Source organism: Spinacia oleracea, chromosome 2, assembly GCF_020520425.1.
Source record: "Spinacia oleracea cultivar Varoflay chromosome 2, BTI_SOV_V1, whole genome shotgun sequence".
NCBI classification, from domain to species: Eukaryota; Viridiplantae; Streptophyta; class Magnoliopsida; order Caryophyllales; family Amaranthaceae; genus Spinacia; species Spinacia oleracea.
In genome coordinates, this window is record NC_079488.1 from 99854613 (window position 1) to 99868022 (window position 13410).

The following is a 13410-nucleotide window of genomic DNA, read 5'->3' on the forward strand; positions in this document are numbered from 1 at the left end:
TGTTATATGATCTATGAGTTGGTTTTCCGTAACTTATAACACGTACTTACCAATTTGTAGTCCTTCAATATACGAGTTAGATCACCTCGTAGGCTCGTTTGCTCTTAATACACACCATTTTCATAAGTGGCCATTTATTAAGTCCATAAATACATAGAGTAATTATTAATTCCAAAAAAACATTATCTTGACATCTACTCAATTACAATATATATTTACTTTTATTTACTTTCTCCGTATTTTTTTAAGTATATATATACCATTTTTTGACATTGGAGGGATTTATTTCATTTTTTTTAGTAACTTGTACGTTAAAATGGTCTCCTATTTGGTTCATTATTAGTAAAGGAAAGGAAGAGAAAAGAAAGGAAGGGAAAAAAAAAAAAAGGGATGGAAAGAGATTTTATTTTCTTGTGTTTGGTTTAATGGAAAGAAATGAAGAGAGAAGAAAAGAAATATAAATGACAGCTTTTAATTTTCTCTTTCTTCTCAAATCCCTCGGTAGAAAAGGAAACTGAAATTTCTAGTAAGAATCTTTTCTCTCATTTACTTTCCTTTCCCATCAAATCCCGTATAATTTATCTAACCAAATACTCCCTCCGTCCCAAAATTATCTTCCTGCTTTCCTAAACGAGCGTCCCAAAATTATCTTCATGTTTCTAATTTTGGCTCATGTACTATATTAATTAAAATTGAATTGAAAACCCCACCCATGTACTATATTCCACTTTTCCCATGTACTATATTCTCTTTCACATGTACTTTATTCACATTTCCATACAACTCAATCATAATTTGTATTTTATTCCACTTTTTCATGTACTATATTTCACTTTTCTTAAAATTCGTGTTTTTAGTCAAACAGGAAGATAATTATGGGACGGAGGGAGTATGAGAAAATAATAAAACCATTCCGTATCTTTTCTTTCCAAATCCCCTCGACCAAACAAAGCCTTAGAAATCGCTAGTGGCAGTAGTTACCGACTTACCATCAATAATTGAAACCAAAGTTTAGAAAATCTTCCCAGTTTGATTGGGTGTTTCATAGCCACATTGATTGGATTAGTGTCCAGATTCAACAAACTTCATCATCTTTCTTAATCCAATCTCTAATTCCGCAATTGCCCAATGATCCCATTAATCAACTCCTAAATCAACCAATCCCCAATTTCTCTCTCCTTATTTTCAGTATGCAATTCGCGCAATTTTCAAACTCCTACTAGTTCATTTCAGCCGCCTTTAAAGTAAAATTCCCAGAAACTTTTTGGGTATTGATTTAACAACATTGATGGATTTTGGTAGGGAGAAGAAGAGCAATGGCGCTTCATCATCCTCTTCCTCCAATTGGTTTTCGCATTTCTGGGAATCAGCTCGCCGGAGTAAACCCCTCGCGCCAAATTCTTCCGACGTGCATACAAATTCCGGCGACGGTCTTGTTCGACGGTTGGGATTATTGGAGCTCGTTCTAATTGGGGTTGGTGCTTCGATTGGCGCCGGAATTTTCGTTGTTACTGGCACTGTTGCTCGTGATGTTGGTCCAGGTATAAACCAACTTTAGGTTTTTTATTTTTTTTGGTTTTACTTTGGTGCATATTGTAGTTAAATTTGTTTTTCCAGGTGATTATTTTGAGTTTTTCTCAAGTGGGTCATGCTTATTTTTCAATTATTTGCTTAACTGAACTGGGGTTGGTTTATTGTTGGTGATATTGCTGTGTTGATTACTCCGTAATTTGTAGAAACAAAAGTATATTTTTGGTAGCATGACCAAATTGACAATTTGTGACATGTTATTCCTTGGGACAACTTAGACTAGCACCATGGCTTGCCTGTCGCTGGACAGGTTCGAAATCCTGGCCCCGGTAGCCGTGTAATCACCGGTGGGACTCAATTCCCTCTGTCTCCAACCTGTTTTAGGCGCAAATTATTAGGTGCACCCGGTTGCGTGTAGCTCTACACGTAACCGGGTTAAAACTACGTCGTTTTAATATTTTTTGCCAAAATAAATAAATAAATAAATAAAATCGTAAAACAAAAATACATTGAAGGTGTAAAAGTATATGATAGGACAAAAAAAAAACATTTAACCAAAAGCACATAACTAAGACCAAAAACACATTACTATATATAAAAGTACATTTTACTTCACATAACAGTACATATTTACAACTACAAGCACATAACTATGACCAAAAAAACATTACTTCACATAAAAGTACATATTTACAACTACAAGCACATAACTAGGGAGAAAAACACATGTTCAATTGGAAAAGGAAATCAACACAAAATAGAACAAATTCTAATTACTTGTTGATAAACACTACGTCTGCCATTGATTAAGATGCACGTCTGTTCTTGGGTGTAAAGAAAACCCATGAAATTCCAATTAATAATAGATAAAGTTATGAAAAACTGTCAAAATAAATGAAATTAACAATTAAATTGCACATGAAAAGAACATCAATACACACTTACTTGAATAAATGAAGATTAACCCATACGAAATTTACGAATTTGAGCAACTGTGTCACCTAATTTGCGATTTTTGGAGATGAAGATGTTCTTTATTTTGGTTTTCCCCTTTTGACGACATCAACGAGGATTCTAATTGATGCTCTAAATCTTTTTCCTTTTCTATTGACTTTTTATTTGGCAGTTTTTTAAATTTAAAAATTCTATCCTAATATAACTGCCAAAAGATACCAAAATATCCGAAAAGTATTTTTGTGTTATTAATTTTTTTTATATATTTTTTTTGGTAAAAAACTATCAAAACGACGTAGTTTTGACCCGGTTGCGTGTAGAGCTACACGCAACCGGGTGTACCTTCTACTAATTGTGTTTTAGGTGTATTTATGCTTCTTACTGCTATCTATTGTTTATCCTGAGGTCTCTTGTGGTTGTGGATCTCAGAAGAAGGCTTTGACTTTTGTGAATGATCTGGGTTCTAGAGTGGCGTTAAGAACGGGATGTGTTAATCTCCCAGCCAATCTTAATGAAATTTAATCATGGTGATTAGGATGAGAATAACAAAGACATCGTTTTCAAAGTTAGTGGTCTTGAATGTCTAATGAAGTTGCTAAGTGAAATAAATATTTATAAGCTCAAGGCAATTCATTGTATAAGAAGGGGAAATATTATTATGCATTATGTTATAACGGATGTAAAAAATATTAAATAACGTAATTAAAGAACGCAGAGATTTAACGTGGTTCACTAACAATGTGTTAGCTACGTCTATATGCAGAGGGGAGGAAAGTTTGATTGATCTTGAGGAGTACAGATTACAGAATACAACTAGGTTATGACCTACAGAGTTTATATAGTACTCTCTAGATAGATGCGGAAAAGCCCAGAAAATAGGCCCAAAACCGATAACCCTAGTCCAGATTAACAGATAACGTAAAGTTCGGGGGCAACAGGGGCGTTGTCCCCGAACCCCCATCGGGGACCACGTTGCGTCCCCGAACCCCGACGCCCCTGGACCCCGACTCGCTGACCGACAGCGAGATCCCCGTGCTGGGGCGTTGCAGGAAGGGGCTTGACTGATTTAAGGCATTATCTAACAAATCTCCACCTTGACTTGAATCCTCTCACAGATAACAAGTACCAGATGCACCATTATAATGCCAGATGTACCAGAAACTCCTCTGCCTCAGATTTTGCCCTCAAAAGGGCAATCAACAACTCCTAACATTTATCAAGTTCAAACAATGTTGAAACTTGCTATGTGGAACCGGCTTGGTGAACATATCGGCTGGGTTATCAGCAGTACCCATTTTGTTCACCTTAATTCTCTTCTCACTTCTCAGAAAATGATACCTTACATCGAATGGCTTAGTCCTCTCGTGATGGACTTGATTCTTAGCTAAGCAGATTGCACTGAGACTGTCACAGTACACTATAGCCTGATCATGATGTAGACCCAAATCACTGACCAACCCTTTCAACCATATTCCCTTTTTTGCTGCTTCTGTCAATGCCATGTACTCTGCTTCTGTAGTAGACAAAGTCACCGTAGGTTGCAAAGTAGCTTTCCAACTGACAACTGAACCACAAAGAGTGAAAGCATAACCAGTAATAAATCTTCTACCGTCAACATCTCCAGCATAATCAGAGTCTAAAAACCCTGTCACCAAACACTCTATATCACCTCCATAAATGAGACAAACATTAGATGTACCTTTTAGGTACCGAAAAATCCTCTTCACAGCTTGCCAATGCTCCTTTCCAGGTTCACCCATAAACCTACTAACAACACTAACAGACTGTGCCAAATCAGGTCTAGTGCAGACCATTGCATACATCAAGCTTCCTACTGCACTAGCATAGGGAACTCGAGACATGTACTCCTTCTCCTCAACAGACTTAGGTGCAAAAGCAACAGACAGATGTGCATTTGCAGCACTAGGAGTATCTATTGGCTTTGCTGTAGACACTCCAAATCTTGACAAAATCTTCTGAATATATCCCTTATGTGATAAGAAGAGCTTCTTTTTGCTTCTATCCCTATAAATCTCCATCCCCAGAATTTTCCGAGCCGCACCGAAATCTTTCATCTCAAACTCAACATTAAGGAGATCTTTCAACGTCTGAACATCAGACTTGTTCTCTGCAGCTAACAACATATCATCTACATACAGGACCAGATAAATCAATGAACCATTTGCTGTCTGCTATAGTAAACACAACAATCATACGGACTCCTGGTGTAGCCAATCTCTATCATATAGCTGTCGAATCTCTTATACCACTGCCTCGGAGACTGCTTTAGTCCATACAAGGACTTCTTCAACTTGCAAACATAATCTTCCTTACCCGGAACCTGAAAACCATCTGGCTGAGTCATGTATATCTCCTCTTCCAACTCTCCATGCAGAAAGGCTGTCTTCACATCTAGTTGTTCAAGCTCTAGATCTTGATGTGCAACTATTGCTAGTAGCACCCTGATGAAAGTGTGTCTGACCACTGGTGAAAAAATCTCATTGTAGTCTACTCCCTCTCTCTGAGTGAACCCTCTAGCTACTACTCGAACTTTATACTTGATACCCTCAACAAATGTTTCTCCCTCTTTCTTCTTGTAGACCCATTTACAAGTGACGATCTTTCTGTCTCGAGGTCTCTTGGTTAATTCCCAAGTCTGATTCTTATGAAGTGACTCCATCTCATCTCCCATTGCAGCAAGCCTTTGGGTAGACTTAGTACATGTAACTACTTCTTTGTAGGTGGATGACTCATCAGAGTCAGGATCCACCTCTTCAGCAACCTGTAGTGCATAGGCCACCATATCTTCAAAACCATATCTCTTGGGAGGCATCCCATAATTAGCTCTCTTTGATCGATCAAGAGCCAAACTGTGTTGATTCGCTACTGGTAATGAAGAACCTGATGGTTCTGATTCTGACTGTGGTTGTTGTGGGCCACTCTCATCTAGAGTGACTTGATGCTCCACCTGTTTCTCAACACTACCATTTTCTGACACAATAATAAACTTCATAGTAAGGTTAAACATATAATTTTCATCAAAGACTACTTAGTATAACCCTCTTTTCAGATGGAGACCAGATTCTATACCCTTTAACCCCATCCCCATAACCTACAAATACTCCCTTTTTAGCTTGTGGTTGTAATTTACCCTCATTTACATGATAATAAACAGTACAACCAAAAGCTCTTAAACTAGAGTAATCAACGTGATTACCAGACCACACCTCAATAGGAGTTTTGAGATGTATACCTGTGAGGTCCACGATTTATCAGATAACATGCTGTACTAACCGCTTCTGCCCAGAATCTTCTAGTTAGTCCAGCATTAGAAAGCATGCATCTAGCTCTCTCCAGAAGTGTCTGATTCATACGTTCTGCTACACCATTCTGTTGTGGTGTATCCCTGACTGTATGATGCCTTGCAATCTCTTCATTCTTGCAGAACTCATCGAATTCAGACCAGCAAAATTCCAGACCGTTATCAGTTCGCAGCCTTTTGATCTTCTTCCCTGTTTGATTCTCCACTAATGCCTTCCACTGCCTGAAATTCTTAAAGGCTTCACTTTTTTGCTTCATAATGAACACCCAAGTCATCCTTGAGAAATCATCAATCATTGACACAAAATATCTATGACCCCCTAAAGACTCCACCCGGGAAGGACCCCAACAATCAGAAGGGATGTAATCAAGTGTGCCTTTTGTTCTATGTATAGCTTTAGGAAACTTGCTGCGATGTAGCTTCCCAAAAATACAATGTTCACAGAATTCAAGATCCGTGACCTTGTGACCACAAAGAAGATCCACCTTTGACAAAATTTGCATCCCTCTTGCACCCATGTGACCAAGCCTCATATGCCATAACTTGGTCATGTTTTTCTTATCAATCTCCGAGGATGCAACATCAACAGAACCTGGTAACGTAGAGCCTTGAAAAAAATACAAGGTACCACGTTTTACACCTTTCAGAACCACATTCGAACCCTTGCAGACATGTAAAACTCCACCTTCACCTTGAAAACTGAAACCCTTGTTGTCTAACATACTCAAAGATATCAGATTCTTTGCCATAAGTGGAACATGCCTAACATCATTCAATGTGCAGAATTTACCATCATGTGTCCGAATTTTAATAGAGCCTACTCCAACCGCCTTACAAACATAACTATTAGCCATAGAAATATTGCCACCGTCTACTTGCTCGTAGGTTGTAAACCACTCCCTGCGCGGACGTATATGGTAAGACGCTCCAGAATCAAGGATCCACACATCATTGTGATGCGTGTGCTCATCAGCAACTAGGGAAATATCCTCTTCAGAATTGGTATCAGCTACCGCAGCGGTACCTGGCGATTTATCCTGTTGTCTCTTCTTCTTGGGACAATAATTACGGACATCATTAGGTTTAAGACCCTTAGAAAATGGTTTCTTGAATTTCTTCTTCCCCGAATTTCCATGCCCATAATTCCCACTGGTTACTAACCCAGCAGCTTTTTCTGTACCTGTACCAGTCGCCCTATGGCGCAGCTCTCTAGTATGGAGGGACGATCTAACCTCATCTAGAGAAATAGTATCTCTACCAACAATAAACGATTGCACGAGATTTTCATACGATAATGGTAAAGAAACTAACAGAATTAAAGCAGCATCCTCATCTTCAATTTTAACATCAATATTACGCAATTCTAATAAAATTGTGTTTAATTGATCTAAGTGATCTCGGAGAGGCATACCTTCCTGCATTCGCAGACTAGACAGACGTTGCTTCAGAAGCAACTTATTGGTTAAGGACTTTGTCATATACAGACTCTCGAGCTTAACCCACAGACCTTGCGCGGTTTCCTCCTCCGAGACCTCGGTGATGATATCATCAGCAAGACACAACAAAATCGTCGAGCGTGCCTTCTCCTCCAGAACGGCCATCTCATCGGTGATTGGATATGCCGACTTCCAAGCAAGCGGCGCCCACAACCCTTGTTGTTTCACTAAGGCTCGCATCTTGATTCGCCATAAACTGAAACTATTACTCCCGGTAAATTTCTCGACCTTCACGTTAATACGAGACATCTTTCTCAACGAAATTTTCAAACCCTAGAACAGATCCGGTTCTGATACCGGTTTGTTATAACGGATGTAAAGAAAGATGAAATAACGTAATTAAAGAACGCTGAGATTTAACATGGTTCACTAACAATGTGTTAGCTACGTCCACATGCAGAGGGGAGGAAAGTTTTATTGATCTTGAGGAGTACAGATTACAGAATACAACTAGGTTATGACCTAGAGAGTTTATATAGTACTCTCTAGACAGATGCAGGAAAGCCCAGAAAATAGGCCCAAAACAGATAGCCCTAGTCCAGAATAAAAGATACCGTAAAGTTTGGGGGCGTTGCCTCCGAACCCCCATCGGGGACCACGTTGCGTCCCCGAACCCCTAAACCAGGGGCGTCGCCCCCAGACCCCGACTCGCTGACCGGCAGCGAGATTTCCGTGCTGGGGCGTTGCAGTAAGGGGCTTGACCGATTCAAGGCATTATCTAACACATTGGATAGATATGAAGTAACCGAGTTTTTGTATCTCATTTTGGGATCTTGCTATTTCTCTAAATCTCAATTCACCTGTACACTTAAAACTTTAGAACTTCTTCGAGTTGAGAAGGTTTGTTCTTTTTGTGTGGAAATATGAGGAAGTAATGTTAAGACTCTCCACAGAGACAATTATTGTATAATAGGGGAAGGGGGATCCACCAAATGTTAAGAACGGGAATCAGATAGTCTGAGTGTTCGGAGAAGGCAAGAAGAACTAGTCTGCTCTTGGATGCAGAGAAATCCACTCAGTGGTTTCATGTGCCCACAATATCTTTGATATCACTCATCTACCCCCAAGGAAACAAAATGAGTCTTTTTCAGCTTCTATAAACTCTCGTTCTTCCCTAACAGTTGCCTCCTCTGACTAAGAAAAGCTTGTCAGGAAAAAGAGATTGTCTTTTATTACACTATGCCAGTGATGTAGACACATTCCAATTACCTATCTCGATGGACGCATAATGAGAAGTCAGTTTAAGAAACAGTATTCTCAAACTGTGCGAGTCAATTTTATGCAGTTGGATGGAAACAAGAATAGCCAATGTCCCAATTGAAGCCCAAAAAGATTCTTCTCTTTCAGAGAGGTCGAATGTACAACCCTAGGTTGCATGGAGATGGGGACAGGGGCATAAACAGGGATTAGTACAGGAAATGCTTATGATCCATTTGTAGTCAAGTGTTGTCACTACAGTATCTAGCCTCCCACAGTTTGGAAGAAAGCCTTTCCCATTCTCCATGAGGATCCTAAAATCACTATTCTGCAAAACCTCTCTCATCTGCAAGAGTGGAAAGCCCTCTCCCAGACATTAGTCTTCTCTATGGGTAATACTGTTATACTTGCAATAATTCTGTTATGTTTGTTGTAGAAATGAAGCCAATGATGAATATAATATCAAACACTATACACCATGACACCTAAAGTTGAGCAGATCTTGTCACTCTTGCGTAACTTTGCAAAGAGGAAAGGACTTAGTGCATACCTTTGGTTAAAACCCAATCATAATGGGGATATCCTCCAACACTCTTGCGCGTGTTTTTACGTTTGTCTTCACATCCTCAAATATACCCTTAGCCGTGTCATCAACAATTGGGTGAATGGTTTCTATTACATTATACTAAAACAGACACTAGGAATGACACTTTTTCCAACCAAAACTTCGTTTTTTATTCATTTATTTGTTTCAATATTTTTTTTTTGAAAAGATTCAATATATTTGACTAAAACTGTATTGATTTTTTTGAAAATGTGTCAAAATCTTTTGTACTCCATACTACTTTATTTTCGAACAATTCTTTGTTACTCAAATATTTTATAAAAAAATGGTCAAATTATAATTTTATAATATCCATGCGTGCATGGGACCTAATCTAGTTGCTTAGATAAAAGGGCTTTATTTGATGACATGTTCACGGAGATTCAGTGGAAAGTAAGATTGATAGGAGTTTATCTTTCCCGATAGTGCAATAATTAAAAGACATACAGGGTAAGGGATGCCAGCAAAAAGAAGAATGTTGGCATCGCCATTAACTGCCTTGGGATTTGCCTGTGATTTTTTGGGAGGAGCAGACTGCAGTAGTTAGGCACCTGAAGAGTCTATAGCCATGAGGGCCCATGACAAGTTAATTCTAGTGAAGTAGTAATTATTTTCTCTATGTGAGTTGTTGCGAGGTGGTTCATAGCAAGGTTGGAGGCTTCAAAAGAATCTGTTGAAGCAATTTTGGGTTGGTAAATTTGATGGTCACATCCTGTTAGGTAAAGTGCTAACTGCTTAGGGAATTAATAGAAAACTGAAATCTTGGTGAGTTTGTCTCGAAGTTGGATCACTTTGCGGTTTTGTTGATGGGCATGAGTGGAAGAGGGGGTTGATGTTGATCAGAAGACAGCATTGTCAGAAACTCTTGAATGTCTTGATAACACGCTTAAGTAAGCCTATTCTTTTAAACTGCGTTTGATATGCACCAAGATAAAACTGAAATAAGGGCTTGTAATATTAACATTTATAATGAACATTGAGGCCGTCCCTCATATTTTTAATGCCTTTCAATATAATAAATTTAAAAAACAGCTTGCCATACAATCAATATTTATATCATGTTGGTTGAAAGATTGGCATTGCTGCTTGAGTGTTTGCCTGCTATATCTTTTAATATCTTTCTTTACAACCTTATGTTATGGAACAAACTATCTAATGTCTGTTATACTGAGTATTACTACTGACTTAATTATGTTGCATTCATTGTTTTCCTTCTCCCTTAAAGGAAGGTGCAAGGTTGACTGATAATTACTTTTTTCTTTGAGCATTTTAATTAATGTCTTGGCCTCTTGGGGTTCTGAATCATTCACATGTTTTTGTGCTTATTTGTGAGGGTACAAAAGGATTAGCATAACAAATTTGCTATTCTTCAAGCAACATTGACAGAATAACAGATATTCTCACCTACCTTTCATATACAGCATGAAATTTTCAGAATGATATTGTTTGAAAACAGTCACAGATTTCTTTTAGAACCAGAATCTTACCTGATGTTCGTTTTCAATGCAGCGGTGACACTGTGCTTCATACTTGCTGGAGCATCTTGTATACTCAATGCACTCTGTTATGCTGAACTATCTTCTCGTTTCCCTGCTGTTGTTGGAGGAGCATATCTGTATACATACTCCGCTTTCAACGAGCTCACTGCTTTCTTGGTGTTTGCACAACTGATGCTCGACTACCACATTGGGGCAGCTAGTATTGCAAGGAGCTTGGCCAGCTATGCTGTTGCTTTACTAGAACTGTTTCCCTCTATCAAGGGAAATATTCCAAGCTGGATAGGACATGGTACTGATGATTTCTTAGGAGTTTTCTCGTTCAATGCGTTAGCTCCTATTCTCTTGTTCATCCTTACATTAGTTTTATGTCGTGGTGTTGGAGAATCTTCAATCGTGAACTCATTCATGACTGTCACAAAGGTACCATTTTTCTGATGATATTGCTGGCAGTTGTTGATTGGTTTCTGTTCTGATAAAAATTTAGGATATGTTGAGTGCGAAAGCTAACTTTAATTGACAAATTGTGTGATTTTGTTTGCATACAGGTAGTCATTGTGATTGTTGTCATTGTTTCTGGGGCTTTTAAGGTTGATGTGTCGAATTGGTCTCCTTTTGCTCCTAATGGTTATGGTGCAGTTTTAACTGGAGCAACTGTAGTATTTTTTGCTTATGTTGGATTTGATGCTGTTGCCAATTCTGCTGAAGAATCGAAAAACCCACAGGTAAGTCACACGAGAATGATATTGCTGGCTTTACGCTTTTTGAATATTCATTTATCCTTGTATAATCTTTTTATCTGCTGATGCTTTAGAGGGATTTGCCATTGGGCATTATTGGAAGCCTTCTCATCTGCATAGGGTTATATATTGGTGTTTGCTTGGTGATCACTGGAATGGTTCCTTACGATCTTCTTGGTGAAGATGCTCCATTGGCCTCAGCGTTCACATCCAAAGGCCTGAAATTTGTCTCTGTTCTGATCAGTATTGGTGCTGTTGCTGGCCTAACAACTACTCTTCTGGTCGGACTCTATGTTCAGGTGAATAGATGATCTACATGAGTTGATGCTGCTGGCTTCCGATTTTTCTCATTTAAGTGCATAATAGCAGAAACGGCTATCACAATATTATAAAACTGAAAAATGGAAGGGATGGCTTATATTACTAATTTACTAGTCATTCAAGTATGCTAATTCTATTAGTGTAATTCTCTCATTTACAGTCTCGGTTATACCTTGGCCTTGGAAGGGATGGCTTATTACCTAAATTATTTGCTAAAGTACATCCAAAGCGGCACACTCCAGTTAATTCTCAAATCTGGGTAGGTCTTGTTGCTTCTGTCATGGCAGGACTACTCAACGTGCACGTGCTTTCTCACATTCTTTCAGTTGGGACATTGGTATGTTAGGATCTCATGGTTAAGCTTGATATTTGATCATTTTGTTTATTACTGGATTTGCCCGGATTCTGAAATTTTTTCTTCTTCAGACAGGCTATTCTGTTGTGGCAGCCTGTGTTTTATCTCTCCGGTTTGAAGAAAAATCTCCTAGTCAAGCATCAACCAGTCGGTTCTCTAAATGGGCTGAAGGCGTAATTTATCTGGTTGTGTTGGCTTGCTGTGGATTTGGAGCTGGATTAACGTATCGTTTTGGTGCTTCATACTTCTTCTTGATCATACCATTGGTCATAGCTCTAGCTGCTTTAGTGGCTCTTTATGTCCGTCAAGTGCGCATTCTCCACTATCCTATTTATTTTATTCATCTTTCATCTATTAGTTTGCTTTAGCAACAAAAGATTTCAGCCATTAAAGAGAAGCATTGATGAACTCAGATTGTTAGTTTCCATGTTAATCCATTTATGATTTCTTTATCCAGGTATATTCAAATCCTCCAGGGTTTTCCTGTCCAGCAGTCCCCTTCTTGCCAGCTCTCTGCATTTTTTTCAATATGTTCTTGTTCGCTCAGGTTTGCTGCATTCTGCCTCGATCACATGTTCTAAATACCTTGTACAATAAAAGAAATATATACTCAAGTTTCATTTTTGATAATGTTAAATATCCTGTTTTGCAGCTGCATTATGAAGCATGGGTGAGATTTTTGGTTGTTAGTCTCATTACACTTGGCATATACGCTTTCTATGGGCAGTTTCATGCAAAACCAATTTCAGATGAAACAATTGTCTACCATAGGACATCTCCTGAAAGTCCACATTCAAAGTAAATTTTGTGAAGGCACATATACATGAATCATGATAGAGTATATCGTATTCTTTTTGCGATCAGATACTGGTGTATGCTAACCGGAGAATTACCTGTTGATTGGTCAGAGAGACAGAGGCTATGCAGCATTTATTTCAGTAATTTTGCTTGAATTTTGTGATATTGATGAACTATTGTATTAAATGCCTGTACATGCCCTTGTAATTAACGATTTCTCACGAGGTATTTGTTTGACTCAAAGCTTCGAGATCCCAGGCTGTTGCACAACTTAGTCCGATAAATCTTTGTTCCAAACAACATCTTCTAATATTGTTCTCTCGTGCTCATTCTCTTCCTGCATTAGCAGTAATTTATGTGTGGGTTTCATGTAGTAACCATTTATTACAGTTATCATTACCCCAGTTTTAGGTATGGATATGGGCAATGTATTAATGAACTTGAACCGCACAACCAAATGAACATTCTTATTGTTCACTTTCTATTCAAATGAACATTGGGTGTAAGCGTATAACATAAGAGATTAAACGGTTGAATGGGTAATTTTGCATATGGATTTTTTTTTTTTTTTTAAATTTCAATTAAGGCAAAATTGGG

At 38.4% G+C, this 13410-nt stretch overlaps 1 protein-coding gene across 1 annotated transcript; it reads left to right on the top strand.

Annotated features, from left to right (window-relative positions):
- Positions 1 to 932: 932 nt before the first annotated feature.
- LOC110802835 (cationic amino acid transporter 9, chloroplastic) lies at positions 933 to 13147 on the top strand. Its single transcript, XM_022008299.2, has 8 exons — positions 933 to 1541; positions 10613 to 11022; positions 11148 to 11324; positions 11414 to 11638; positions 11821 to 11997; positions 12087 to 12323; positions 12473 to 12562; positions 12668 to 13147. The coding sequence occupies exons 1-8, from the start codon at positions 1289 to 1291 to the stop codon at positions 12815 to 12817; spliced, it is 1719 nt and encodes a 572-aa protein (XP_021863991.1). The 5' UTR covers positions 933 to 1288; the 3' UTR covers positions 12818 to 13147.
- The last annotated feature ends 263 nt before the right edge of the window (positions 13148 to 13410 follow it).

What these genes read in the sequence shown, in the direction of transcription:
- LOC110802835 (XM_022008299.2), top strand. Translation starts at nt 1,289, where the DNA reads ATGGATTTTGGTAGGGAGAAGAAGAGCAATGGCGCTTCATCATCCTCT. An exon ending in TGCTCGTGATGTTGGTCCAG is followed by an intron (nt 1,542 to 10,612) that starts GTATAAACCAAC and finishes TTTTCAATGCAG; the next exon opens with CGGTGACACTGTGCTTCATA. An exon ending in TGGTCGGACTCTATGTTCAG is followed by an intron (nt 11,639 to 11,820) that starts GTGAATAGATGA and finishes TCTCATTTACAG; the next exon opens with TCTCGGTTATACCTTGGCCT.